This window comes from Polyergus mexicanus, unplaced genomic scaffold (assembly GCF_030449975.1).
Source record: "Polyergus mexicanus isolate NDT 795.1 unplaced genomic scaffold, iyPolMexi1.0 SCAF_4, whole genome shotgun sequence".
Lineage (NCBI taxonomy): Eukaryota > Metazoa > Arthropoda > Insecta > Hymenoptera > Formicidae > Polyergus > Polyergus mexicanus.
The window spans coordinates 2,435,656-2,462,317 of record NW_027223324.1 but is presented as its reverse complement, the minus strand read 5'-3'; the positions used below and the strand labels follow the sequence as shown (position 1 = coordinate 2,462,317).

The 26,662-nt window shown below is 37.6% G+C and overlaps 1 protein-coding gene and 1 long non-coding RNA gene across 20 annotated transcripts in view; one reads left to right on the top strand and one right to left on the bottom strand.

Annotated features, from left to right (window-relative positions):
• Positions 1 to 18,024, bottom strand: part of LOC138932650 (uncharacterized) — a 36,412-nt gene extending 18,388 nt beyond the window's left edge. The window contains exon 1 of the long non-coding RNA XR_011446808.1: positions 17,204 to 18,024. This is a non-coding gene — a long non-coding RNA (uncharacterized lncRNA). The remainder of the gene's footprint in view (positions 1 to 17,203) is intronic.
• The window catches only part of Foxp (forkhead box P), a 262,057-nt gene that overhangs the window by 124,066 nt on the left and 111,329 nt on the right, over positions 1 to 26,662 (top strand). For all 19 annotated transcript variants that reach the window (XM_070294692.1, XM_070294689.1, XM_070294698.1 and 16 more), the window contains one exon: positions 7,682 to 7,789. In XM_070294692.1, coding sequence (XP_070150793.1) covers positions 7,682 to 7,789 — 108 coding nt within the window. The remainder of the gene's footprint in view (positions 1 to 7,681; positions 7,790 to 26,662) is intronic.

Here is a 26,662-nt window from a genome sequence, read left to right as displayed (position 1 = left end):
TGCTGATTGCTACAAGTTGAAACATATGCAGTGTTGTTTGAATATATTCAATGGCGTGTGGATGTACCTCGTTTTTCAGTTATACCATATGTAGTCAAGTGACAATAATGCAGTGGTCGTCAACTACAATTGCAGAATCACTCTGATATGATGCGTAATAGAAGTGTTATTTACGTATACACATATGCAATTTTTCTCAATTTAGAAACTCGAGATAACCAACAATGATCGATTTTTCTATTTTTTGGTGTAATATGTTATTATATATTGTATGTATATATTAACGCAATGTTGAATTTATGAGTTTAAGAATTCATAGAATGCATATAATCATCATTATTTACACCGTTAGAAATCAGAAAATTTATCTACCCGATTCTTGCAAGTTGCATTTTACATAAATTGATTTTTATCAACGAAACCAGTTTATAGCTTGTTAAAGTGAATTTATCGAATGCGTAACCAGAAACTCTGCTATCAGTTTGCCATGTTATGTAGAAAAATCTCTCTTGCTTGTGTAATTTACTACATATATATGTAGAAGCATATTCTAAGAAATGTTCTATTTTTTTATTATAACTACATTTTTACATTATTTTCAATCAGTAAAATAATTTTTAATGTTACTCACACACGACCTCAGATCTATAATATCAAAGAGAAGTAATGTAAGTTTCACGCGCTTCATCAGTTTAACATGCATCGGTGATATGTAATCATTGTCTTAATACAATATATATATATTCAAAATTTGATTTATATAAAAATTATGATAAGTAAATAATTTTGCTTGAAATTAAGTCAATTCTTTTACATCTGACAAACTTGATGATATCACTGATAAGGTACTTGCGAAGATTTATCTGCTCTCTTGCGGGCCACGTACGTCGCTCGTATCACCACTACATTTGTAAGCAGTGGAAAAAGCATAATCCGCGTTAAATGCATTTGTGTATCGCGAGGTAAAGAAGACTGTGCTCTCACCGGTTTTTCCTCTTTTGTTTCCACCGCGAGATAAATAAAAAGAAAACAGGAAGGGGGAATATACTTGAGCAAGAGCGCGCCCGAGCGTCGGTCCGAATGGCGCTGTTTATTAAAGGGCATTAATCTGCGAATCTGTACCGGGTGTCCGCTTTGGCTCTCGCGGCGAAATGATATTACTTAGCGCGTTTCCGTGATGCTCGCTTAAATTGCGTTTTGTAATTAGCCAAGAGGCAACGCGCCCACGGTTTCCCCAGCGATTCCTTTTCTCCTCTCCCCTACAACTTCCGAGTTCTCCTATAGTTCCTTTTTCTCTGCTCTCGTCCTTCTACCGTTGACGCGCTTCCCACCGCTCGTCCTGTTTCTCGAGAGCGTCCCGCAAGATTTATAATTGCATTTGTCGGATTTTATGCTACGTACACTGGACACGTGCAGTTATCCGGGTTGACTTCGCGTGAAAAGGCACGTCGGTCTTGTGATTACAACGAAAAGCTAAATTCATTTTGCATTGCATTATTGAGATGCGATTTACATTGCATTAGGAATTATATATTTTATTTTAAATAATAATAATTTCATTTTAATTAATATATATATATATATATATATAATAATTTATATTTTAATATATACTTTTAAGTTAGGTAATAATTAGATAATAATTAAAAAATTGAAATTAAAATTCGTTTAACAATTAATTTAAATTCTTTTTATGTGCAAACGTAATTCATTCTTTTATAAATTTTTATTTTTTATTACAAAATATAAAATATAGATTATTGAAAAATATGCATATTGCATTATCTACCCCGTATCATATTAAATTGATAAGAACTTTGAATTGAAAAGAAAAGAAAAAAAAAACATTCGTATTTTAAAAAAACAATGAAATTACAAAATATTTATTTATTACAGACGTTAATTCATATCATCAGGCTATGAACCAATCTTTTAATAATCCCATAAAGAAAATACGTTTCTAATACGGTGCGATAAAGTAATATTCAACAGTTAACTGTTAGAATAATAGCTTGAATAAGCTGCTAGTGTTCTATCTTCGATGCGGATATATTACACGTTGTTTGCATTATGCACAGCGCCGCTCTAGAAAGTAAACGTGAATGCGGAGAATCCATGCATATCGCAACTTTATGCCTGCGAAGTGGATGCTAAGAATATCTCGCGTGTTGCAGCGGGCACGAATGGCCAGGAGAGCATTACAATGTTCACTTTGGTTCCTCGGCTGAAAATAGCGTAACTTTAACATTATTATATACAAATATCAATGAAAATGGGTCCGCGAATCGTGGGAATCGACTTGATCCTTATCTTCAAGTCTACGTAATTTATTAGTTTATTTTGGCACATACACATTTATTAGATCGCGAAGCGAAATTTTACATTTGTCTACGAAAAGTACAATATTGATTTATACAAATTTAATTATAAAAAAAACATGTTTCATAATTATAACATACAAATTTTTATAATTTTCTTTAAGCGATCCTGAAACGAGTAAAATAATACAATTAAATAATTTTAAGAACATATCTTAAACATGCAGGTTGTAATACAATATATAAGTCATCTATTTTATCACTATTATTAAACGCATATTCTTGTGATAATAACGACGCGAAATGATAATATTCTTATATCTCGGAATGTCAGTATCAGTATAAATCTTATTTTTATCTCATGAGTCATCGTAATGCAAATTACGAGTCGCCTGACGCAATCCGGCTATCACTACGAGAATCGCGATTACAGCGTCAGCTGTTCGTCCCGTCTTCACGTGTTGTACGAGCCACAGTATCAGTACCGGTTATTAGTGTTGGAATCAACGTACAGCTGGAGGCTTCTCTAGCATTACGAGCGGAGGAGCAAAACAGACCGGAAAAAGCACAGAGAAAACGGGACGGTCGACTCCGTCGTGCTCCTCTCGTTGTCCCTCCTGTCCCGTCTTCATATCGCACACGTTTCTGTCTTTCGCGCGTACACGCGGAGGCGAGTCATCCGCGGCTCGTTCTCGCTCGGCAAAACTTAACAAAACAATTTGCTCCAAAGCAAACAACGGCATCCGGTTTACTTGTGAATAAACAACATATTTATTTTTAGAAGCCCCGCGACCGTAACTCGTTCGTTCGGACGACCGTATCCGAAAGCGCGTCTATTTGTCGGGGTTATATGAGCTAACGATTGGACGGATAGAAATTGTCGGTGACATAAGCTTTGTGTTATTTATCTAGTTTTCTCTTCTTAAAAAAAAATTACGCGAAAGAAAGAGAGAGAAAGAGATCTTATAGTTACGACTATTATATTATCGATTTTTATCTAACGGATAAAAACTTATAATGTGATATTATTTCATTATTATCTTATGTTTGTTATTTAAATGGCTTTTTGTGTAATTAGAGAATATTTTTGTTTAAAATTAAAAGTAAGATATTAAAGAATACTTTCTTCTTTTTATAATAATTACAAAATAGAAAAGTAAAAGCAAATGCAAATGAGTGATATTGCAGATATTGTCATAATATAATAGTGAAAAATACTGCCGTCGAACTAAAGTCATTGAGATAAAATTAGCAACTTTAGAGAGATTTGCGGTTAAAGAAGTCAAATTAAAAGTTGACGCGAGTTTAACGATAATAATATACATATTGACGAATGCTGGTTTAAACATTCAGATGACGTGACAATGGTTTCCATTAATGGCACGTTGACTAAAGTGAAAATTAGTCCTATTACCTAGACCTGGCATAAATTTATTGATATTCGCTTCATTGTTGTATATTAATTATTAAATTACCAGCTGAAATATCTTCATGATTATTCATCAATTATGTCAGTTTAGTGTGAATCTGTGCACCATCCGTATTGTTTCGCGCAAAAAATCCGTTTATATTTACAGTCCTTTGATAATTCCGTAAATAATCAAATAGTAAATTCGAATTTCCCAATTACTCTGCACTGTGTCGATCTCGAGGGATGACGAAACAGATTGCATATTCATCATTCGAGAGCACCATTTTAGACGAGACATTTTGTCGTCCGGCCAATGATCCTGGAGACGCGTTATACGTGCGAAAAATTAGCATGTAGAAGGCAGTAGTAAAAATAATAATTGACGAGATTATTCGACCTCCTCGTGAGATACTCGAAACGAAATGAAATGTTTTATCGTCGTGCCGTGTCTGAGGGTGTTCACGGGGGTGATGGTGGTGGGACGGCAGGTCGTTCCTCCCATTCATCCTCTCGTTTCTTCTCTCATTCTCGCATAGTACAGAGGAAGGAAGAAGGGAGAGAAGGGAAATGATCGCAATCATATTTTCAGGGGAACGGATTTATGCAACGTACTACGTCGTCTCTGTACATAAAACGCATTTAAAATTCTCGAGGCGCAACCGGGAGGTGCCTGTTCCCATCTCTGTCGATAGCGCGGGCCGCGTCGCGCCGATCGTAGGCGCCGCGGGGGTTGTAATTGGCAATATCTATCGAATTTTACAATAAATCTCGCCGTGCCTCGAAGGAAAGAACCTTGGGGGTGGGCCGCCGCGGCAATAAAGCACCGGGTAGTATCGCGAGGGGCTGCCGCGCCATGCACTTAACGATTTATCTTATCTTCGAATTAGGTCGCGGTTAGAGCTTCACTTAATACGGAGTTACGGAGACACGCGGCTGCGAACGTAACCACGTGATTTATATTTAAATTATTATTAGCTCGTGGCGTGAAAATAATCTGTCATATATCGGATTAAATCATTTTCATAATAAAAAGAATGCTATGTGTTTATTTTTCGTGTTATTAACATATTTGCTTCTCTATAAATTGTTGATGGCGATTTTTAGTATTACTCAATATCGGTGCGAAATTTATGAGAAATGCGCGTCATCGGATATAAATATTTATTTTAATTTGCGTTTATAAATAATCAAATTAGGTAATACACTTGAATAATTACTTGTTCCATTCTGTTGCAATGAGATCGAAAGTTCATGAAATAATATCTCTAAGTATTAATTTCGTAGCGCTTTGCCTAAAAACATACTACACAATAAATAAATTAATTTCTTATACTTTTCAACATATATTATTGACATGATTTCCTAAAATATATTATTCATAATTATTCTGAAGATTTTTTATAAATCTAATAAAAAATGAATTGTAACAATGCAAGTGTAATTTTGCAAAAAATAAATCCATATTCTCTGTATTGGCATTATTCAGGCACAATTTTTACGCGTTAATAATTATATATGTATAAATATAAAAAACATTATATAACTACAACTGATATCGTCTGGATACGGTAACAGAGAAGTTAATTAAAATCGCCGTCAATTTTCTGCCTTGCAGCGCGTCGTCGTTGGCGGCGCACGTGACGCGATTTGACAATGAACATATCGAGAGGGAAGGACGTTGGATCTTCGGTTTTGTCGCGTAACGGTAAAAGATCCGTTTGTTTATTTTCACGGGACACAATACTTAATATACAACATTCTCTATGATGCCGAGCGCGGGATGACGACGACGACGACGACGACGACCAGCATGACGACAAGAGCGAGAAACGGTGGTGTGCATCGCGTGTTTTGTTTGCGCGTTTTCTTTTGTCGCGTGCATGTATGTCCAGCTGCGCGTTGAGAACTCGGCTGGCTCATGCAAATGTATCGCCCGTACAATGTGCTTCAATAGCCTCCACATATTTATATATGCTATCCGGTTCAGTATTTTCTACCGCGACTGTTTATTTCTGCGCCTCGTATACGGAGAACATACGAGGCTCTCTTTTTAGAGAAAGAGAAAGGGAAAAAGTAGGAGGACTAAAGGAATAAGGAGAGATAGACAAACGGTGAAAGACAGCCGCTGGCAAACAAGTTTCATCGACCGAGCGCGACGATCGTTACACATTACCTTGCCACCCTACACGCGTCACGCGTGGAAATAAACGGAGTTACATTTTGTAATTACACCCCTTGGGTCGATGCCAACTTCTCATAGTAATCGATCAGGCGTCCCTGTGCGAGTCGCTTTAAAATTTACGATTTCAAAGTCTCTGTAACTTTGCGAATTATTTAACACGGTTGAAGATTCGTTTCTATTTTCATACGAATTTTGTATCGAAATTATTCTCCCGTTTCTTCGATCAGCTTGACATTCGAGAATGATATTATTGTATGTATTGTATGTAGTATTTATTTAAAAATAAAAATATTTTAAAATGCACAAGGAGATAATTATATTTTCTTTTATTCGTTCGCGTTTCTATCTATGCAATAACATTTGCAGCCGTATTTCTAAGATTTGCGTAACGCATACGTTTGAACGAATATCTAGCTAATTATTCCGTGCCAAAATAATTTAGGATCTCGGTCATGTTCTACGCTGATTCCTGTAAATCATTACGGTTGCATCATTATGATCCTGGCCAACTTTTAAACTTTAAATATAATCGATTCTTAGTTCAAATGGTGGACTCTTACGTCAAATAATTTATTAGAGTAATAGTTCTCGAGAAGAAGATGACATTATCTTGAACAAAATTTTATTATTGACGCATATTTACAATAAATAATATATTTAAAATTATTTATGCAAGTAACCGTAATTATATTTATAAATTTGTCGCGACAATATTATAAATTTATCCATAGGTCAAAAAGAATTGAGAACAACTGCATCAAAAAGCGTGCCTCATATATGTTTTAATAAATCTAGCAACATATATGATGTCTCGTTTTTTACGGCGAAAAACGCGATTTAAAATAACGGCAATGTAAATAAAACTTTACATCATAAAATACGGAACATAAAATATCGCCAGTTTCAATAGCGCATAAAATACTACCATTGTATGACGTTTAGTAAAATATCATATTTAAATTACATTTGCTCGCGTGTATTCTTTCCGTTATGAATCTTTGAGTTTTTTTTTTTTTTTTTTTTTTTTAATCGACGAATGCTCTTTATTTCGCGCGAAATGCCAGTGTCACCTCATGCGGGAAATGAATATTAATAAAGGCGGCTGATTTCCGCGGCGAAGCAACGAATAATATAATAGCCGTTCCGCGCGCAAAAGATGCGTCTGCGACCGAGAGGGCGAAGCACCCGAAGACGAAGTGTTCTCATTATATCCGGTGATTTATGTGCGTGCCACCTTACCGTCGGAAGAGATTCTAGGTTAAAAATAAAGTTAAAAGAAAAATAAGGCTTACGGGGTGCAAAGTCGAGAAAGAGAGGTGGGGGAGACGCCGCGGCCCGCGGAATATATTACAAAAATAAGCTCGCCGGCAAGCGGCGAGACGCGGCGTGCGGAAAAGCGTGGAAAAAACTTTGAAACTTTTGGGGGCCTCGAGGATCGATGCCCCTCGACCTGGCCTGCCGCGTAACTTTTCTTGTTTATCGAGACGTGAGAATAAAAATCCGCAATCATACAAGTAATTTCATGTACCTCATCAAAAATTGTCATCAAAAATTGATTAATTGATCTTTGCAGTTTATTGTTGTAACTGTGAGTATTTCAAAGGAGCCGTCTCCTTTTGACAGAATACATATCTTTACATTTTTATATCTCTTTGTATTTTTATATACAGATTAATTTTTTGTGTATACTCGTGTTATTTTTTTTAGATGTTATTACGATATGCTATTATATTGTATATCTTACTAATTATAATACTGATTTTGTTTCAGGGACACATCGGTGAAAATCCGTTTGACAACGGCTCGTGGGGAAAGGAGCATTTTCAGCCATCGACAGTTCCCTGGCAGCTGAATCCACGCGGCCACGGTCGTCCTAGTGTGAGTGTTTTTGCTAACTTATTATGTAGATTATATTTATAATGTTATTCGAGAAATATATAGTTGTGCGGAATATAGTCTTCAACTAGATAGTAAAAATACATATAAACTATAAATTTATTTTTTCTCGAAGATATAGAGAAATTATTCAAAGATTTACGAATTTTTATGAGATAGAAATTTTTCGTAACAAATATAGTTTCATAGGAAATAATCTCAGATTTATTTTTCCCAATCAATCGGTTGCACATTTCGGTCGTAATACGATTTCGAGATTATTGGCTATAATTCTCGCGAGGGTAAATGCGTCAAATTTATAATTCCGGCGGGTAAGAATGCTCGCGTCGCTCCGAGGGATGAGGAAGGAAGGGTAGGAACGGGAAAAGAAATCCGGCGGCTCATTGTGTCGGCAGGTAGCAAAAATGCTGGCGGGGTCGCTGCTTTCTCGAGCGTTTTCTCCCAAGAGTCGTCGGCTACTATATCGTCACCCCCTCCTCGAAAGCCTCCACCCTTCGACCAACGTGGCCGACTACCCTCTTGCGTTTACGCTTACTCCCCCGTACCACTCGTCCTGTCACCCGGTATTTATAATACGCTTTGTTTTCCCTCGACTATTTGTCTTGGGTTCTCGGCTCCTTCGCTAACGTTATTATCTCGCGTTTTATTTTTATTTAATTCCGCCGTGTCGAGTTCCGCATCCCCTCCGCGACATTCCCGTTACTCACTCGTAGGAGACCTTAATGAGCGAACGTCTCGTCAAATGCTTACATGTTTTTTTTTTTTTTTTAATATCTTCTCGCGAATCATTCGATGTTTTAATTTTCTCGACGAATCATTCTCTTGTCTCGAGGAATCCTAAATTTGTGTGCTAAGATTTGATTATTATTGAAATTTATTTACGAGTACGTGACAATGTGATGAATATTTTTCGCGTGTACAATGTTTCATATTCACGTATCATTATGCATGACTCACATGCTGCACGACTCGCATAATCTCTGCCAATGGCTCGCGTCATAATTTGTGCCATTTGCCAACAATTTCAGTGTTCGTTGATTTGCATATTATTTGCCTTTGTCAATCGCGTGCCGATCTCCAATCTTTACGATGTGGATCGCACGGCGCGCGTCTTCACACGTGTTTGAATACGATGATGTTTTATATGACACAATACGATGTGATTAGGCTGTTATTACATAAGAACTCACACATTTTTATAATATTTATTTAATGAGAAAAATTCTCTCTCTCTCTCTCTCTCTCTTTCTCTCTTTCTCTTTGGCTTATTGAATTTGTATTTGGCAATATGGGAAATTATATATATATATATATACATCTTATGATTGTATTGCTTCATTTTTCAATTATAAATTTTTCGACTAATTAAAACCTTGATTTATTGTATACATATATAACATTTTGGGTATAAAATGTTGAATGGGATAAAAATCTATTAAATACAAAATATATATATATATATATATATATATATATATATATATATATATATACATGTATATATAAAAATTTTGATGAGCTTCAGCTATGATTTTCAATAATAGTTCTATTTTTGTAACAAGTGTGACATACTTTGTTTAAGTAAGGAGAGAATTAAACATGTACGGATTGTCAGGCGCACGTGCACAATCGGCATTTGTCTTCCTGATATCATCATATCGAGCGCGATCGTTTACAAAAATAACAAAAGCAACCGAAACCACTGACGTCAGCGTTTCCGCGAGCGTACGCGACCGATGATCTCATGCGTATACGCGTATGCTTACCTAACATAGAGCAGCTCCTTTTACGCATGGCGTTACGTGTGGTCGTAAACACAAATTGCGCTATCGCATATGTCTACGTGACAACGACGGTGCAGTACGTTCGCTTGTTGCAATCACGTATACATTTGTCAGCATCTCAGGAAGCAATGCGTAGCGATACGTGTATCGCTTCTACCTCTCGCGTCGATCTTATCCGTTTAAAATCAAACTCTCGCGCGCGACTTTCAATGCTGCAAGGCATGAATTGTTCCGCTTTTGACTCTGGAATGTACAATCTTGTCGGTAAACGTATACAAGAACTAAAAGAACGGAAAAACGATTTCGTAAAATCTAACTTCGATATCGCAAAAAGATAACGATATAATAACAGATGGCAGGAAGCATTATTAAATTACAGAGGAACAGTGAATTTTCTTAATAGTTTGGCGATATCTTTAGTTATGGTATTTTGCCTTTCGCGAATTTATATAATCGGCGAGAAATGTTTGCTCGCGAAATTTTATGTTTACAGTGCCGACAGTGAGTATTTCGAGCGTTCCAATTTAGCCGAAATTTAAGTTGGAAGAAGCGTTGATTCTCTCATACCGCTCTCATAATCTCAGCCACGCCTGTAGTAATATGAATCGCGGCAAAAATCAGAATAGGTGGTGGCTGTTAGACCGTCCCCGCAGCAGCCCCTGGGTTTTAAGATATGCAGAGCACAACGCACGCTTTCCTAGCGAGACTATTTTAATACGAATGAGGGTGGGAGGATCAGAGACGAGAGCGCGCGATGGTATGGCAGCCGGCTCGGCACAAGATCTACTTCTTGATTACAGAACTTTTTACCTAATTACATAACATTGTTACCATTTACAAAGTCGCGTCGGGCCTGCGCTGGCTGACTACTAATTAGAATCCCCGATTAGCACCCGCGGCGACATCGTATTCCATTTCGATAAGTCTCGCGACAATTCACCAGCTCTCATAATGAAAGAGTTGCGAAAGACTATGTAGTAGTGCGATTTTTAATGTCATGAGATGAAATATTAAAAATAAATACATTGCTTTACATAATGTTACCTCTATAAAATGCAAAATAGATGTTGGAAATTTTTTTAGAATTGGAAAAAATGTTGCAAGAGTTGCATCGCACATGCTTGATTAAAAAACAACATTAATTATTTATTCATAATTTTTCTGATAGAAGACAGATCACTTATTTCTGCTGTTTTTATTACATATCTTAAGATGAAGTTGTGAAAATTTTTCTTTGCGTTATGCCATTCGGCGACAGACGTTTATTTTTACAAGATAGTCGAGGTCACCAATCGTATATACGAGACATGTCAATTACGAGATATTTTGTAGGACGATAAAAATTTGAGTCCTATTCTTCGTGAATAATTAGATATAACGATTTGTGCCAGACACTAGCACGCCGGAAAATTCGGGATATCAAAGGTTCAGAAAGAGTCGAATTTATCTTCGGGACTTAAGGTTCTTATCGGAAAGATGTAAGGGTCGCAGAGATAGTCATGCGCGAGGGACGAGTTTCCGACGATGCAGACATTAAGACGTCTGGTCCTCGACCTCCGGTTTTCCATCTCCCTCTCTACGCCGATCCTCGGCAAGCGCGTTTTCACCCTTTCCCCACTCCTCCCCACCCCCACCCCCCCCCATCTTTAGACGGGAGGTTTACCCCGTCTTCATTGTCCTCTAATTCTCATCTGATCCTCACATTACGTAATTTTCTCTTTATTATTTTATAATTCTCTCTCTAGCCCCGGGCCCGCGTTCATCCGACTTCAGGTCCGCGCGAATTCATCCTCCGCAACGCATACTAATGCACCTCGCATTTATTAATTATTCCGTACTAGTTACTCCGGCTTCTCGTCTCGCCGTCGCAATGATAGATTAAACCGCGTAGATTCGAAAGCTTGCGATGCGAATCCTGCTCGTCACTAGTAATACGTGCTCGGAAATCTTTTCCTTCCACAAATCTATAAAAACCGGAATATTCATTTCGCGCTCTTCAACTCTGCGCGACAAAACGAATTACGAATTACGAATAATAACGAATAATAATATAGATTAAGTATTAAAGAGAGTCTCTACATGTGAGATGCCGTGGATTTGTCAAAGAAATTTTATCACATTTGAATATTGTCTGTTTCGATTTCTTTGTGTAAAATTTTTGCGCCTTCAGATTATCTAAAATTACTATCTAAATACATTGCTTCTTGCAGCCTCTGAATCTTAAAACTTTACTAGAAATTATCTCGCTTAGAATTTACTTTCCTCAATTTACTTACTGAAAGAGAACGTTGTAAAGGGTTGATTGTTAGATATTTTAAGATGAAAATTATTCACGGCGTTTAAATTTACGCGCCGGCTGAATAGAAATCAAGCAGCGATCGAGCGCCTTTTGACGAGCTCCTAAAACCCAGTTCGCCGTCTCGTACACGATATTTGAAGATACAAGCAACTATTCCACGGGGAACATTCCCTCCAAGATCTTTAACTTCGCGGTCCCGAAGGACTCGGCTTGCCACTTGGTATGCAAGGTGAACAGCCATTCATCTCCCGATCTCCAACGTTAGTCTCGACCTCCGGATATAAATTAGCTTTTGTTTAGCATTCAATGCGAGACGCCTTTTCTGCCGCGTCGGACCGACCTATCGCCGCACAACCTCCATGATTAGGCATCCTGACCAGCTCGTCGTACTGCTGGCAATCCGGTGCAATTAATGTAGACTCTCCGTTGAACCAATTAAACGTTTGCGATTGCCGTGAAAAGAAATTGCTCCGATGTTAAAGGAGATTTTAAATCTCAAGGGGCGATCGGGATTGCGAAAAGTTCGCTTTAAGGTACTTTTGATCGAATATATAATGAAAGAATAAATGGAAAAAAAATAAATAAATAATTTTATCATTCAACACAAATAATATTTAACAAAATATTTGCTTTATACTTATTTAACAAATGTATTTAGAATTACATATGCTGGATAAACATAAATTAAAAAAAAAAAAAGCTATAATTTTTAATTCTTGTTTCTAAATTATATAACTAAAATTTTCAAACTATTCGATATTACCCAAAAGTTTTCTCATGCCGGTGCTCAGAATATTCCCTTTAGGGCTGCTCCTTAATATTCCATGGTACACTCTAGCAAAGAGGGTCGGCCAATAATCATACATCCCCTTCAAGAATTCGATATCTTGCCGTCTCTTCATAATAGGCATAATAATTAATATTAATATAACAAGATTTTTTTAACTTGCAAAAGCTTTGTGATATAATTAAAAATTATTATTGAACTTTGTATTAAATTGTTTTGTCTCGGGTCAACTATATTAAAATTTAATGTAATATTTGTCACAAATGATGAATCATAAGAATGTTCGTTATTTCAAAAATTTTCATTGAATCGCAAGAAAAATTCCGTCGCATTTATCTATGTTGCGAATTTTGCGAAAGGGAGACTATTTTCGCGTCGTTGAAACATCCTGTCTGAAAATTCGAATTATCTTTAAGTCTGATTTTCATCCAGAAAGAGACACTTTCTTCGCGCTTTCTTGAGGACAGTGACGGGAGAAAGCCTGTTGATTCTGACGCCAGTAAATCCGGCAGATGGGAAACATCGTCTAGCCGGCGTTGAACTTTCTCGATATACAAGGCAACATAGCAACACAACACGGTAAAGCACAACAAGTGGGGGGGATGCTGGGGGTGGAAAGCCCGATAGATATACAGCCGCTCGTAGCAGAGAGGCGCGCGTCGCCTGCGCCACGTGCTTTTCACCCCTCCTCGATGTTTCTCCACCTCTCCCCTTACTCCGTCTGTCTTCCTCTCTTTCGCTCGCTCTAAACAACCCCTCTACCTACTGATCGGCCGACCGTATACACCCCTGTCATTCCCCGCCCGTGGGAAACGCAGCCTCTCTCGCGATACACCACGTGGCTGCTGCAACAGTTTCCATGCCGCATGTCGCACGTGCAATGAGATGCTAGAAAAATAAAATCTCGTCATTATTATTATATTTATAATAATAACAACGAGATTTTATTTTATATATGGTTAATTAATTTTTATATATCATTTAATATATATTAAATATTTTTCACGGATAGTGGAATCTTTTTATTCGTGCTGCCGTTACTAGTTTCATTAGTATATTGTTGTTTGTTATAGATTGATCCCGATGTAAAATAATAATTGGTACTATTTTTTTATAAATCGCTACATATTCTAATTTATTTTAATTTCTTATGCGAATAATTTATAAATAACATAATAATGCCGGCGATACAGTTTTCAAATCTGAGAATATTCTTATAATAACGAGCATTATATTACTCTTCAATTATCTTTAAAAGAATCCTCTCCATCATCTCTTAACAAATACATTAGCTCCGCGTGTTATCGATCTGCTCCGGAAAAACAGGCGCATCGGAAGCACGTGAATAATGCGTCCCAGAAGAGCTTTGAGACGCAGCGAAACGTTATACACGGTGCTTGTAAGGTTTGGTTTTGCGGACGAGCACCCCCAGGCTAACCTAAGGCAACTGCGGCAGGCAAGCGGTCGCTGTCGGAGCCAAGTTAGGTCTAACAACGTAACCGAGACGTGCAACCTTGTAAATAGATGTCTGGAGCGTGCCAGAGCTCTCGTTGCCTAGCTCCGTTACACACGCGAGCGGGAACAACGTCGCGGAAGTTCGCGCAGAGGGTAAGGTGAGCAAGCCACCCGAGGCCCCGTTGTGTTGTACCTCGTGATACGTATACTCCGTTTCTTACGTGCACACACGCGTGCACGCCGGTAATTAGTGTCTTAATGAACCCGCGCCGCGGGTAAGGAGCTGCGCAAATAATTGCCAGCATACGCGATCTCGCTGCTCGAACACGCTCCGCTCGGCGCCGCTCGGTCTTGGATGCGGGGAAGGACGGATGGTGATGCAATCGCGGCACGGGAACGGGAGTTTTCCTTTCTTTTAAGATACGATTGCGTGCGCGCGAAATCGCGGAGAGTATTAATTTAATATGGCTTTGGTCGCGCGCGTGCGAATGCGCCGCTGATTCCTCGCGAGTGTCGTTGTGGCATTATGATGTTTTAATGCGACGAAATTGCATGCTAGAAATTCGCTATACGTGCGTTTGTATATGCGTAATAACACGGCGCTTTTGCTACTGTTTGCATGCAAAGAGAATTCTACTGCGAATTATTAAATGCGATATGTTTATTGTTTTGTATGCGAGCGTTATGTCTTTCTCTGTAAATGAAGGATTCATATATTTCATAAGAAGAAGGAACTATATATTTGATGTACGAATTAAACTTTTAAAATACAATAATAACAATTTCTTCTATTCGATCTAGAATAGATTTTTTAATTTTAGGTTTAATTACTAGATATTTACTTTTGAAAACTTATGAGAAAATGTTGTTTTATTGTATTTTATAAAGAACATCATATTGCCTTAAATATTTAATCAAAACGCCGAATTATAATATATTAGTTTACACAATTCATTATTGCTCTTGTTATTATTTCGTCAAGCAAAAAATTAAAACGGCGCGACCAAAGTCTTAGATTTCTTATTTTTCTAATATGATATAATAGATGGTTTTCTCTCAGATAATGATATAATAAATTAATTACGAAAGAGTTGCAACTGAAACTTTGTTTCATTAAATGACTGCTATGATAAATAACTGGTATGATAGCACTGTCAGATTATGATTAAAATTGATTCAATTTTAATAGATGACGTAAATCTTACAATTAATATTTCTTTCCGTTGTTCGCGGCCTTGATTCGATAGTCAAGAAGATCTTGCCGACATTTGACAAGTTGACATTTTTAACAATACTTGGACTTTTCCGGTGCGAAGAAGTACAATGAAAAAATATTTACCGTTTTATTGTACATTAAGCGCAGTCTGACGTAGGTCCGGCCGCTAATGCACCGCCCTTATTCGACTTGGAATGACTTTTTGCTTTACGACGGGCGATTTGAATTTTATACACTGCGATATTTGAATTACGATGCGCCATAAAACACGATCGTCTCAGTGCGTGTGTACGATTCTTCGAGGACATCGATTATATCGACATACAAGTACGAATATTATTCGATTAATTTTAACGTCGTTTTGTTACATTATCATTTACTCAAATTTATATACTTTATGACATAATATGCAAATAATATGATTTTTGCTCTGGATTACTATGCGTTTTTATATCTATTTTATGTAAGAGAACTTTGACATTTTACAGCGCGATTGGAAAAGAAATATGCAATTTATATTTAGAATCGTGTCTTGTAATCCGGATAATGTCATAAGAAATCATTTATAGAAAACGTGAGCACACACACATATTACTATTAATGTCACGTATCTGCTTTATTATACAGATATATGAACACTGTAAAAAATGGAAACGGTAGCACGTGATACGTGACATTTTTGCGCCGGTCAGGTACCATTTCATCTTTATACGGCACATTACGATTTTTGCTCGACGGTGCTCATTACGACTGTCAAATTTCGAGAATAAGAGACGTCGGAAATCAAGCAGCAACCAGAGAAGCATGTCTTATTATTAATTCTTCTACCGCCGTCGTATGTCTTCTTGTTCAGTATTCATTCATCACGCTCTCAGAAAGGATTTCTGATAAGGAGACAATAAATATTCTTCACATATTTAATCGTATCGCAACCTTATGCGGTATAAAAATAAAACAATTTTAAAATTAAATCAATAATTCCTTTTCTTCTCTCTCGAATTAAATAAGATTATCTTACTATCTTGAGACAAGAGTAACATATACAAATCTAAGCTTATATATTCTTGCATTTAGAATAACTTGATGTTAGATTGCTACAAATTTTCATCTTCATCTTTGTGAGAAAATTAACGGGATAGCACCAAGAGCATTTTATTCTAGATTTAAGAATTTTCCATTTAAGATTAAAATATTCCTTTTTCAATAATAAATATGATTGTCGCTATATCGATCCTATTTTACGATAGATTGAAGAGTAATAGCATTAGATCCGGAAATCTTTTCTGTGGGTTAGGTGGGTGCAGTATTATGCAATTTTTCCATTTTAAATCTTTTCATGCTTTATTTATTTTTTTCCTCCGACCGAATTTTTCTCCTTTTTAATTCAGCCACTATAGTACAAGAATCGAGACTGATAATCGAAAACAATCTAAATATAGATAATCACAAACTCTGATATAATTCATGAGCCTGTTCTCATACTGATTCATGCTGGATTTTTTCTGTTCATCATCTTGTCTCTTATCATTCTCCCAACACGCTGATATAATTTTATCCCATTTATTTTTCCCCCCCATTGATTGGAATCACAAATATTGAAATATCTTTTTGTTTTATAAATAAAAATTTATGCGCTTTGTGTCACCAATTTTGGCTGTATAAAATACTGAACAATTATGTTACAATTATAATTGTAGATTTTAATTAGATGAAGTTAAAGCATGAGAATTTTTAATCGATGATGAGTTAATTTTTTGCGATCATAAGTTAGAATATAATTCCTAAGACGGTTATAATTGGTAAATAATAAGTTATTATTATCCATTATTAGCCAAGTAGATAAACGGATGCTTACCTTTTAAATCGAAGAATGATGTTTAACAGAAGTTTTATCCATCTGACGATGTGCGTGTAGTATTTTATCACAGCAGTGTGTTTAGTGCCGTTTCTTGGATCATCCTTTCGTGTTATGCAATTTTTTCGATATCTTACATAAAACGAAAGGTATCTGCAGCCGTCTAATTAATAGAAGCGTACGGATGCGCATGTTAAACAGAGTAAGCGCATACGAGGAGGCAGCCGGTTCTCCGTGAAGTAATGTCGGCTACTTCCGCAGCCGCGGCAGGCTCTGATCAATACCCACGTCTTTCGCTCCTCGCTACGAGACGTGCACGTAGGAACATCCCGACGGTAGCCTCGGAAGGAAGTGAAAAAAGGAGAATGAGATGCGACGCGCGAGGGGAGAAGGCGAAAGGAGGCGCGACGGAGAAGGGAAGAAAAGCCGAAGGATTCCGCGAGTCTGCGGTAATCGCACTTCGCCGAAGACTCTTGCTCCGTCTTTTTCCGCCTTCTTCCTTCCTCCCTCTTTTCGTCTTCTTCCTTCCATGAAAACCTATACCAGATGCGGAAGGGGAGGCGAAGGGGAATCATGTGGTCGGGACACCGGCGGATATCGAGTGGGCGGATGACTAGAGGAGAGAGAAAAAGAGTGACAGAGAGAGAAAATGTGCATGTGTGTATGTGTGAAAAAGAAGGAGAGACAGAGAGAGAGAGAGAGAGAGAGAGAGAGAGAGAGAGCACACTGCGCGCGCACTTTGATGTGTACGCTCTCCCGGCGAGACTAGACACGGCGCACGGCGCCCACGCTTATACTAGACGCTGAGAGCTCGGCGAGCATGCGTGCGATAGACGCGTATGTGCATACTGCACATACATGTGCAACATGCTGGCGTAGCGATTTAACCAGGATACCGGCCTAGGAGGAGACGCATTCGCTAGCGGTGGTAGTAATGATAGTAGGGTGGTGGTGATGCTGGTGGTGGTGGCGGCGGCTCGTCCTCTCTGCTGCCGGCGATGGTATGCCGGTAGCGGTGGTCAGGAGGAATACGGGAGGGAGGCACGAAGCTGTCGGTAGAGAGAATAGAGATTCTTGATCTCCTCCTAGGTATTTGATAGCAGGGAAGGAGGATGGAAGAGCGAGGAACGCTTTCGAATGAGCAAGTCGGAGAAGCGCAGCGCACGGCGATACGAGTAGAGGAGAAGGAGGAAGTTGAGAGGGACACGAGATAGAGAAAGAGAGAGAGAGAGAGAGAGAGAGAGAGAGAGAGAGAGAAGGAAAGAGGGAGAGAGAAAGAGAAAGAGCGGGTGTGTAGGCGGATTGGAGAGAGGAATTCCACAGAGAGGCGTGTCTTCCCCGGCGCACCAGGTGCAAAGGTGCGCGAACGCGACGTCGCCACGCCTTTTCCAACGGTACCAACAGTGGTCCATGACCGCACGACGTCGACAGCTACGACGACGACGACGACGACGACGACGACGAGGACGAGGATGAGGACGAGGATGAGGACGACGGCGACGATGTCGGTGTATTAGCGTGTCTTCCCTGTCCAACCCGGTACAAAGGCATCACATCTGTCCTGCTCGAACGTCTCACTATGCCTGGAATAACTCGCGTCTCTCTTTTCGTTCCCCTCTTCCGCTCTTTCCTCTCGCGGCACCACCACACTGCGATCTCGCTTTCTCCTATCCGTTCCTGTCTTACTCCATGCCACCCGCTACCCTTAGCGGGGGTACATACTACGTTAACGGACGGATCGCGTCCGACCTACCACCGCCATCCCCACGTCCAGAATCCAGCTTCTGGTGTCAACGTCCCGGAGTTTCCACGGGCTTCTCTCTCTTGAATATCTCTCACCTTCTACGCGCGGTAGGGCGCGGGCAGATAGGAATGGGGAATCGGGGAATCGGGGATGGACCGGGTGGAACGAGCGACGCAACGGGATTCTTTCTATCTTTCCCGATGCTCGCGACTGGAATGCGGGATGACAGTATTCGCCATCACGTAGCGCGCCCGCCTCGGTGCACGGTAAACAGAAATGAGAGAGGTCGCAGACGTGATCGTGATTTTCTCTTCTGGAAAGGGTAGTGCAACGGCGGGTGGTATCCATTTGATGGGTGGTAGTCGATAAATTGTTTTTCGGAGAAAGGATTCGCAGGCTCGATATAGAGGAGTGCTTCCAATTCTCTTGGGCTTTTGTATTAGTCGCACTATTATCTTGACCGATGTTTTCTTCTCTCCTTCGTAGGTTTCAAATTTTATTTCGTAATCCATAAAATGTAGCAAAATCTAACTTATGATTGAAGTTAACGTAATATGAAAATGTGATAAAGATATACAATTCCGAGTATCAATTAACTTTATGCTTATCACGGTTATTCTTAAAAGAATACACGATTATTCTTCATAATAATTTTTAAAAATAATCGCCAAACGTACAATCTTATAAATGCGCCTCTTTTTATCTAATTTTATAACAAGTTTACCATAACTTTACATTAGTGAAATAATATGACAGAGTTAAATTTTGTACCGCTTTTACAGCTAGTGTACTACAAAATACCAAATTCATTTATTTCAATTTACTTCATTTCATCATGAGGAATGAGAGGCAGGATTTGTCGTATAAATTATCAAAAAAGGCATTTGCTACATATAATGCAAATGGTTTTGTGACGAAAAATTATTTTATAATATCCGCAAAAATATATTCAAATATTATCTAAAATCTCTAGAGATATGTATTAAAGCATTATGCATGAATTTCATTTGGTTATGTGTGTAGTTTCTAAAATTCTAACAAAATTAAATAAATGCCAAATTTACATTGAACTTATTAAAGTAGGAATAAAATTATGAACAAGTATTACGATGAATATTGAATAGTGTGCGTCTATGTCTATGAACATATGTTAATTAATCCATGCAGCACGATAGTGAGGTGAAAATATAGAATTGAATAATTGAATTTTAGGAGCATTTGGCTCAAATATTAGATAAAAGGTGCTCAGACAAGATATTTCATTATAATTCGTATTAATAGGCATTCATAAAGAATGTAATGTATGTTTGAAACTCGTATTTGGAACTGCATAAGATTTGAATAGCTCTACCAGATTTTATTTAAGAAAATATGTGAGAACTATTATTTATATATTTAGTTACGAGGTCATATCTTTCTAAAATCTTTTCTGAACAAATATTCTTTATTTCTCTGTCACCGTTAATTAATCTAATCTTGACGGATATTTTTAATCGATTATGTTTGCCAGCGTATCATTTGCCATAAATTTTCTTACTATTTAAAATAATCTTTTTAAGTTAATTCAAATAAAAGAAATATTTATAAATAGAAATTTACACATCTCTATATGTTGTGTCCAGGTGATACTACTTGATGAAATTTATCGTTATCGTAATGTAGTATTATTATTTATAGCAACGATATTATTCTCATTTAATATGTAATGTTTTACAAGTATCTTTTTTAAATATACAATTTGGATCAAAATTGTTATATAAATTACACACACTGAATGAAGAGAAAGATGCAACTAATTATATATATATTTTCTCTATAAATTTGATACAACAAATTCTACTTTGAATTCAATTAATATTTTTTTACAATTATTAAATATTGTTTATAATTAACTTTGGCTAACAAACCTTAGAATTCTATATAGAAAAGCCAACAGATTTAAGTCTCCGAGACACATTCGCCGAAGATGTTGCTCACGTTTTTGTTTTCAATCGCGTATACCGACGGCAAGTTCGATTTTGGTTCCATGCAATCCACGATGCATCGCGCCGTATGCGACATTTCGCATTCTCGTAATCGTCCGTTCTCTTCGCCACAGTTATTGCGTCCCCTCTATCCTCCTCCCTCGTTTTATCCGGGATACTTCAGCATCGGATCGGCGATTCTTCGGCGACTCCTCTCCGTGTTCTCTTCGCCTCCATCTCCAACGAACGCCACCCTCTTTCGCCGTGCTGCTACCTCACCTTCCGCCCACCTCCTTTCTCTCTCGCGATTCCATTTCTGCGTTGTTGAACTATAACTCTCTCTAGGAAGGCAGTGGCAGCTATTACGTCGGCTCCTAAGCTATTACGGCATCTGGGAGCCTCGTTGGTGCTGCTCCGCAGAAACGGGAACCAAAGAGGTGGGTACGAGAGGAGGAAGGCCGGAGAGGTGAAAGAGAAACGACGGAGAAAGAGAGATAGAGAAAAGAGAGAGAGAGAGAGAGGCGGGAGTCGGGTTAGGTGAAGTGATGTATTGAGATCCCATTGTATCCACGGAATCCCCTAAGATTGCCAAACGACGCCCTCTCCTCCAACCACCCCCATTCTCCCAACTACTACCTTCTTCTCGCACCCGCTTGCATAATACGTCACTGTAGAAGGCGAATCTTCGACCTACCTCGACGCCAAGCGGAAGGAAGAGCGGATATTTCTCCTCGGCATTCTTTTTTTTTTCTCTTGCTCATTTTCTTCCTGCCGCCCCCATCTTTCTCCAACGCTCCTTTTAGATTTCTTCGCGGATGCGTGCAGTGTTTATGTGGAAGAAGAAAATATGGCTGATATCGCGTTTAGAAGAATTTGTTTCTTCGAGCTTTCCTCTTTTTTTTTTATCGTATACATTTACGTGAGATGAGATAATAGTAATATTAAATTTGAGATATATATTAATTTTTTATATTTCATAAATTCGAAAGAAAGCATACAATCTTGTGCATTCGTTTACTAGCGGCATTGAATTTTCCAAATGTATTGTTCATAAAATCTATTTGGACAATTTTTTCGAATACATTTTACATCAAATAAGACTATTTGTATTATAGTATCACTAACAAAAGTAGAGAGAGATATATCAATTTTTGTACTTCTCTCTTTGTTTTGTATCGAGCTCGATAATATTTCTTCTTCTTTTTTTTTTAATCTATTAATTTTTTTCTCTGTATCTCTTTTTCATACATTATTACTATTGTCAAAATCATTGGCAATGCTTGTCTCTTTCTCTCGACCATTCTTGCTCTATTTCTTTATTTTTCTCTTGTTGCGAGGGAGATCCCGGTTAGTCTCCCAGTCTATTCGATGCCTTTAATAATACGGCGCTGCTGCGGCCGCAGCGTGCAGTATTGAGAATGGCATAATATCGGGTCTTTCGCCCTCTGATATTGCCAAGGTTCGCGGCGGTGGCGTCGGTGGATGAAAGGAAAGGAGGGTGGAAAGGATGAGGGAGGGAGGGTTGGGCGTAGGGGACGAGATCGAGAGATGAGACGCGAAGCGCGAGACCGACAGATGCCGAACGGGAGAAATTCAAATTTTTGCACGGATACCTGGCGATTCAACAGCGGCGCCGTTCAATAACAACCTTTATTATTTTAACGACCTACGTCCACGGGTCTCCGTCACCTTTGTTCGGCGACCTCGTATGTAGCGAGACGGAGGAGAGCCGCCTTCGGTAGCGCGAGATCGCATGTCTTTCGAGCGATGCTAACGGTCACCGGTTTCCCGCAGGATGATTACGTATCCTATCGTATGTTTTCCGATCGAATCTCGGGTGAATTTTTTGAACTACGAGCGAGCTGCGGATATCCGTTATTTTATCGAATGCGCAAGATAAAATTAAGCGCCAGCGGCGATGTTAATGAGAAGGACATTGTTCCCGTTGATAGCAAATCGTCTCGATTATTTATTTGGAACATTTTTAATTCAAAAATTTATGAAGATCTCTACATGCTCAGAGCTGCAGAGAAATTCTTTTATATCAGCATATCACCCATTTATCGTTTAGTTCTTTTTATTATATTGAAGAAGTACCATCATTTTATATTAATCTCAGAAATTCGAGATTTTAGATTGATTAGATGTTTTATGAGTTTAGGTGGTGAATTATTCGACATTTTGGGAAAAATTTTTATAATTTTTTCCACAAAACTCTCTTATTTATTTTTAAATTTTACAAAGACGTATACTTATCGTTAATTCGTGGAAGCTATAAGATACGACGGATGTAGACGAGTATTTCAACGGTGATCATTATGTAACAGTCAAATGCATATGGCAAGTATCCACGGTATTTCCGATACACGCAGATCAATGAGACTCGTTTCTTCGCGTAGGAGCAGAGGTAGAAACTAACATTTCCAGACCATATGCTACTGCAATTTAGTTAAAAATAAAACACTTCTTATAGCGTTTGCCGTTTCTAAACTCTGTTATCAGTTCTTTTTTCTAAAGAACTACGTGCTCTGATCGCTACGATATCATATATAATATATTTCCATTATCATTGTAGCAAAGTGCGATACGATATTTTTCCGCAAGATTCTATATAATGTTAACTATTTCTTGTGTAATAGTTTATTTAGTCATTCTTTTTATTGTCATTAAAAAACATAACTATTTTTATATTCTAGATTCAATTATTTTAAGATTAACGACTGATTGAAAAGTATCATGATTTTGTAAAAGAGTTTACCGTCTTGCAGCATAAATTATACAGAAATACATTCGTGAAAACAATAGCAATCGGATGCTGTCATAATTGCATATGTGGTTATCATTATTACATGAGAATTACACGAGGATTCTTGTATCAAGTGTACGAGAATAAACGGGGCTTTTAATTGGCGAACGGCCAATCTGCTACTCGATGTACAAACGAATACAAATATCGACATCGCGGATGACCGGCAAATGCAATTTACCCATCATCGTGACCACGACACGACACACGGCGGGGTGAGATCGATATTTGGTAAATATTTGTGACGAGTCGAAACAACGCTGATCGAGAGGCCCGAATGCGGAATATGCGTTAGGGGCGAGCTTTTCATTGGCAGCGATCAAAATATCATATGAAATCGATTTGATCGACATTGTTGGAAAGTTTTAATTGACTCTGGCATGAATAGTTACATATGATGACCTCGGATTCCGTGGAAAATCACTAAATAATTTGCATGAATAGAATGTATTATACAATTAAATATTTAATAAATTTGTGTTTACGGAGTCGAGAATCTCTTTAAAAAGGCTCTAGAAAAACATAATGTTAAATGTTTTAGTTTTGGGCGAATAGATAGATATTTAATTAAATACCTATAGCGGGGGAAGCTTTATTACTATCATTGCGGTAGAATGAACGAAAAGTTTTGCCGTATTTTCACCGAAACCGGAAACAAAATAAAACTTTCGAGACAAAATTTTGCAGCAGAAATTTCTGCAAGAATATATTTCAGGACATCGGCGCCAAATGTTTGCTATTTCAGGCGACTTTTGTGGGAAATGGCTGGAAAATACCATAGTATACTCTAAATGTTCTTATAGTTATAATTTACAATACTTACGTAACAGTGTTTGTGTGCTTTAAAAAATAATTACTATATATTAAATAATTACTATTATTTTTATATATTTTCAATAGTATACTCGAATTTTAGCCTATCTAATAATAAACATAGATATATAATACAAACATTTCTTATTAATTATTTACCGCGATATTTAAATTTTATTAAATATAATAATATATCTAAAATACCAAAGAGATTATTCTTTGTCTCATAAAAATATTCATAACTTTTTTGTAAAATGCTCAACAAATATATTTGTATTATCAATTTTCTGTCAATATACGATAAAAATACGCGGATATGTCGACGTCATCGAAACGTCATGAGAGTGCATAATATATTGAACGATGTTGATTGCGATGTTATGCCCCGATACGGCTATAAAAAATATGGCTACTTACGTCATTGATGCTATAGCCATCTTGATATAGATAGACATTCTGCTGACATTCATAATTTGAGATAACGATTTCAATTGGTTTATAGAAAGAGAATAAGAAATCAGAAAATTTATTAAACATTTTTTTATATCGTATTCTCTTTTAAGAAATTATAAGATAATTACGATTAAGCAATTATACGATGATAATTAAAAGAATAAATATTGTATTATAAATAATTCTGAAACGGGGATTTCAAGTTGTTCGCAATCTATATCTTTTAATATTTAAAAGTTATCATTGAACATTGTCGATTCATAACATCTGAATAATCAAACATAGAAACCGTTAACATACATCGTGAACGGAGGTGACACATTAAAATAGATACTTTCACATGACGGATTAGGGTTGTCGTAAAGATATTAAAGCGTTATGATAGAGTTGCTATGTATATAGCGATATCTCGCAACATCGAACAAACATGTGGTCTCGATGGGAATTTATTTTTCCGCCAGATCGTGATACCGGGCTAAGGTTCAGATGCGAGATACGTGAATAAACAATTCTAACATATGTTCTGTGTCATTTGTTATGCGGTTTCGCGGGTAACCGACTACGTCGACTGATTACAAAATCGGCAAAGATATGCGATTACATTTCCGCGAAATTGCGGAATTATTATTTTGTTGCCACTTCTACGTTAATCTTCTTTCGGCTTTGTTTATTCATCGTGAAATATTGTAATTTGGAATATTATATGTACGAAATAATATATTTTATCACTTTCTAGAATAAAGTGTACACATAAAATACGGGTATGATTCATATAAAATTACATTGACTTGAATATTTTATTTTATGATAAAATATAATTCATTCGTGCCAGCGGAATACATAAATAACAAATGAATAACAAATTTTACGATAAAGAAATAATTTTTACAAAAAAATAAACTCATTGTGTTGAAAGCAAATTTATTTAACCCGTATATCTTAATATATTACTTGTTTAATTTAATCGTTTATTATACAGAATATAAAAATCATCAAAAAATTATCGATAATTTGACAAATATTGTAAACAACCTAAAATTTACATTTGATTATCAATTTTGCCTGTTGAAAAACCAGCAAAATTCAAATCTCTTTGTTGATACGATAAAAAAATTCTTATGAACATATAACAAATCCAATCTCTTTTCATTCATATAACTGCAAATCAAGCGGTCCAATTGTGCCGGGGAATATCACGGATCGGTAGAAAGAGACGCGTAGAATTCTCGAAGCTGGAGGATATGAAGCTGGGCGAACGAAAGCGCAACTTCTTGGAAAGTTCGCGCTCACGAAAGCGGCGCGATAAAGCCGTCAATTTTCGCCCTCAATACCGTTTGTCTCCGAAAAAGAAAGAAGAGTAAGCACGGCGAGAGAGTGGGCTAAGAGAGAGAGAGAGAGAGAGGGGGAAAGCCCGTCGGAAGGCGGGCGACATTTATTACGACTTTAACTGGACTTCGTGTTTATTCAGCGACTGTTGCTCTCGCTTATCGTCTCTCGTCGGCCCTTCGAAGTTCCACAACACCGGGGCGGACTTCGCGTACTCTCCGCAACCTCTTCCCGGCGCGGAATTCACGGCACGTAGAGTGACCGTCCGATTCCGCCGTCGCTTCAACCCCTGTCACGCGAGCCACCCTTCGCGAGCAAATCTTTCACTTTATACGCCGTGGACGGCGATCTCG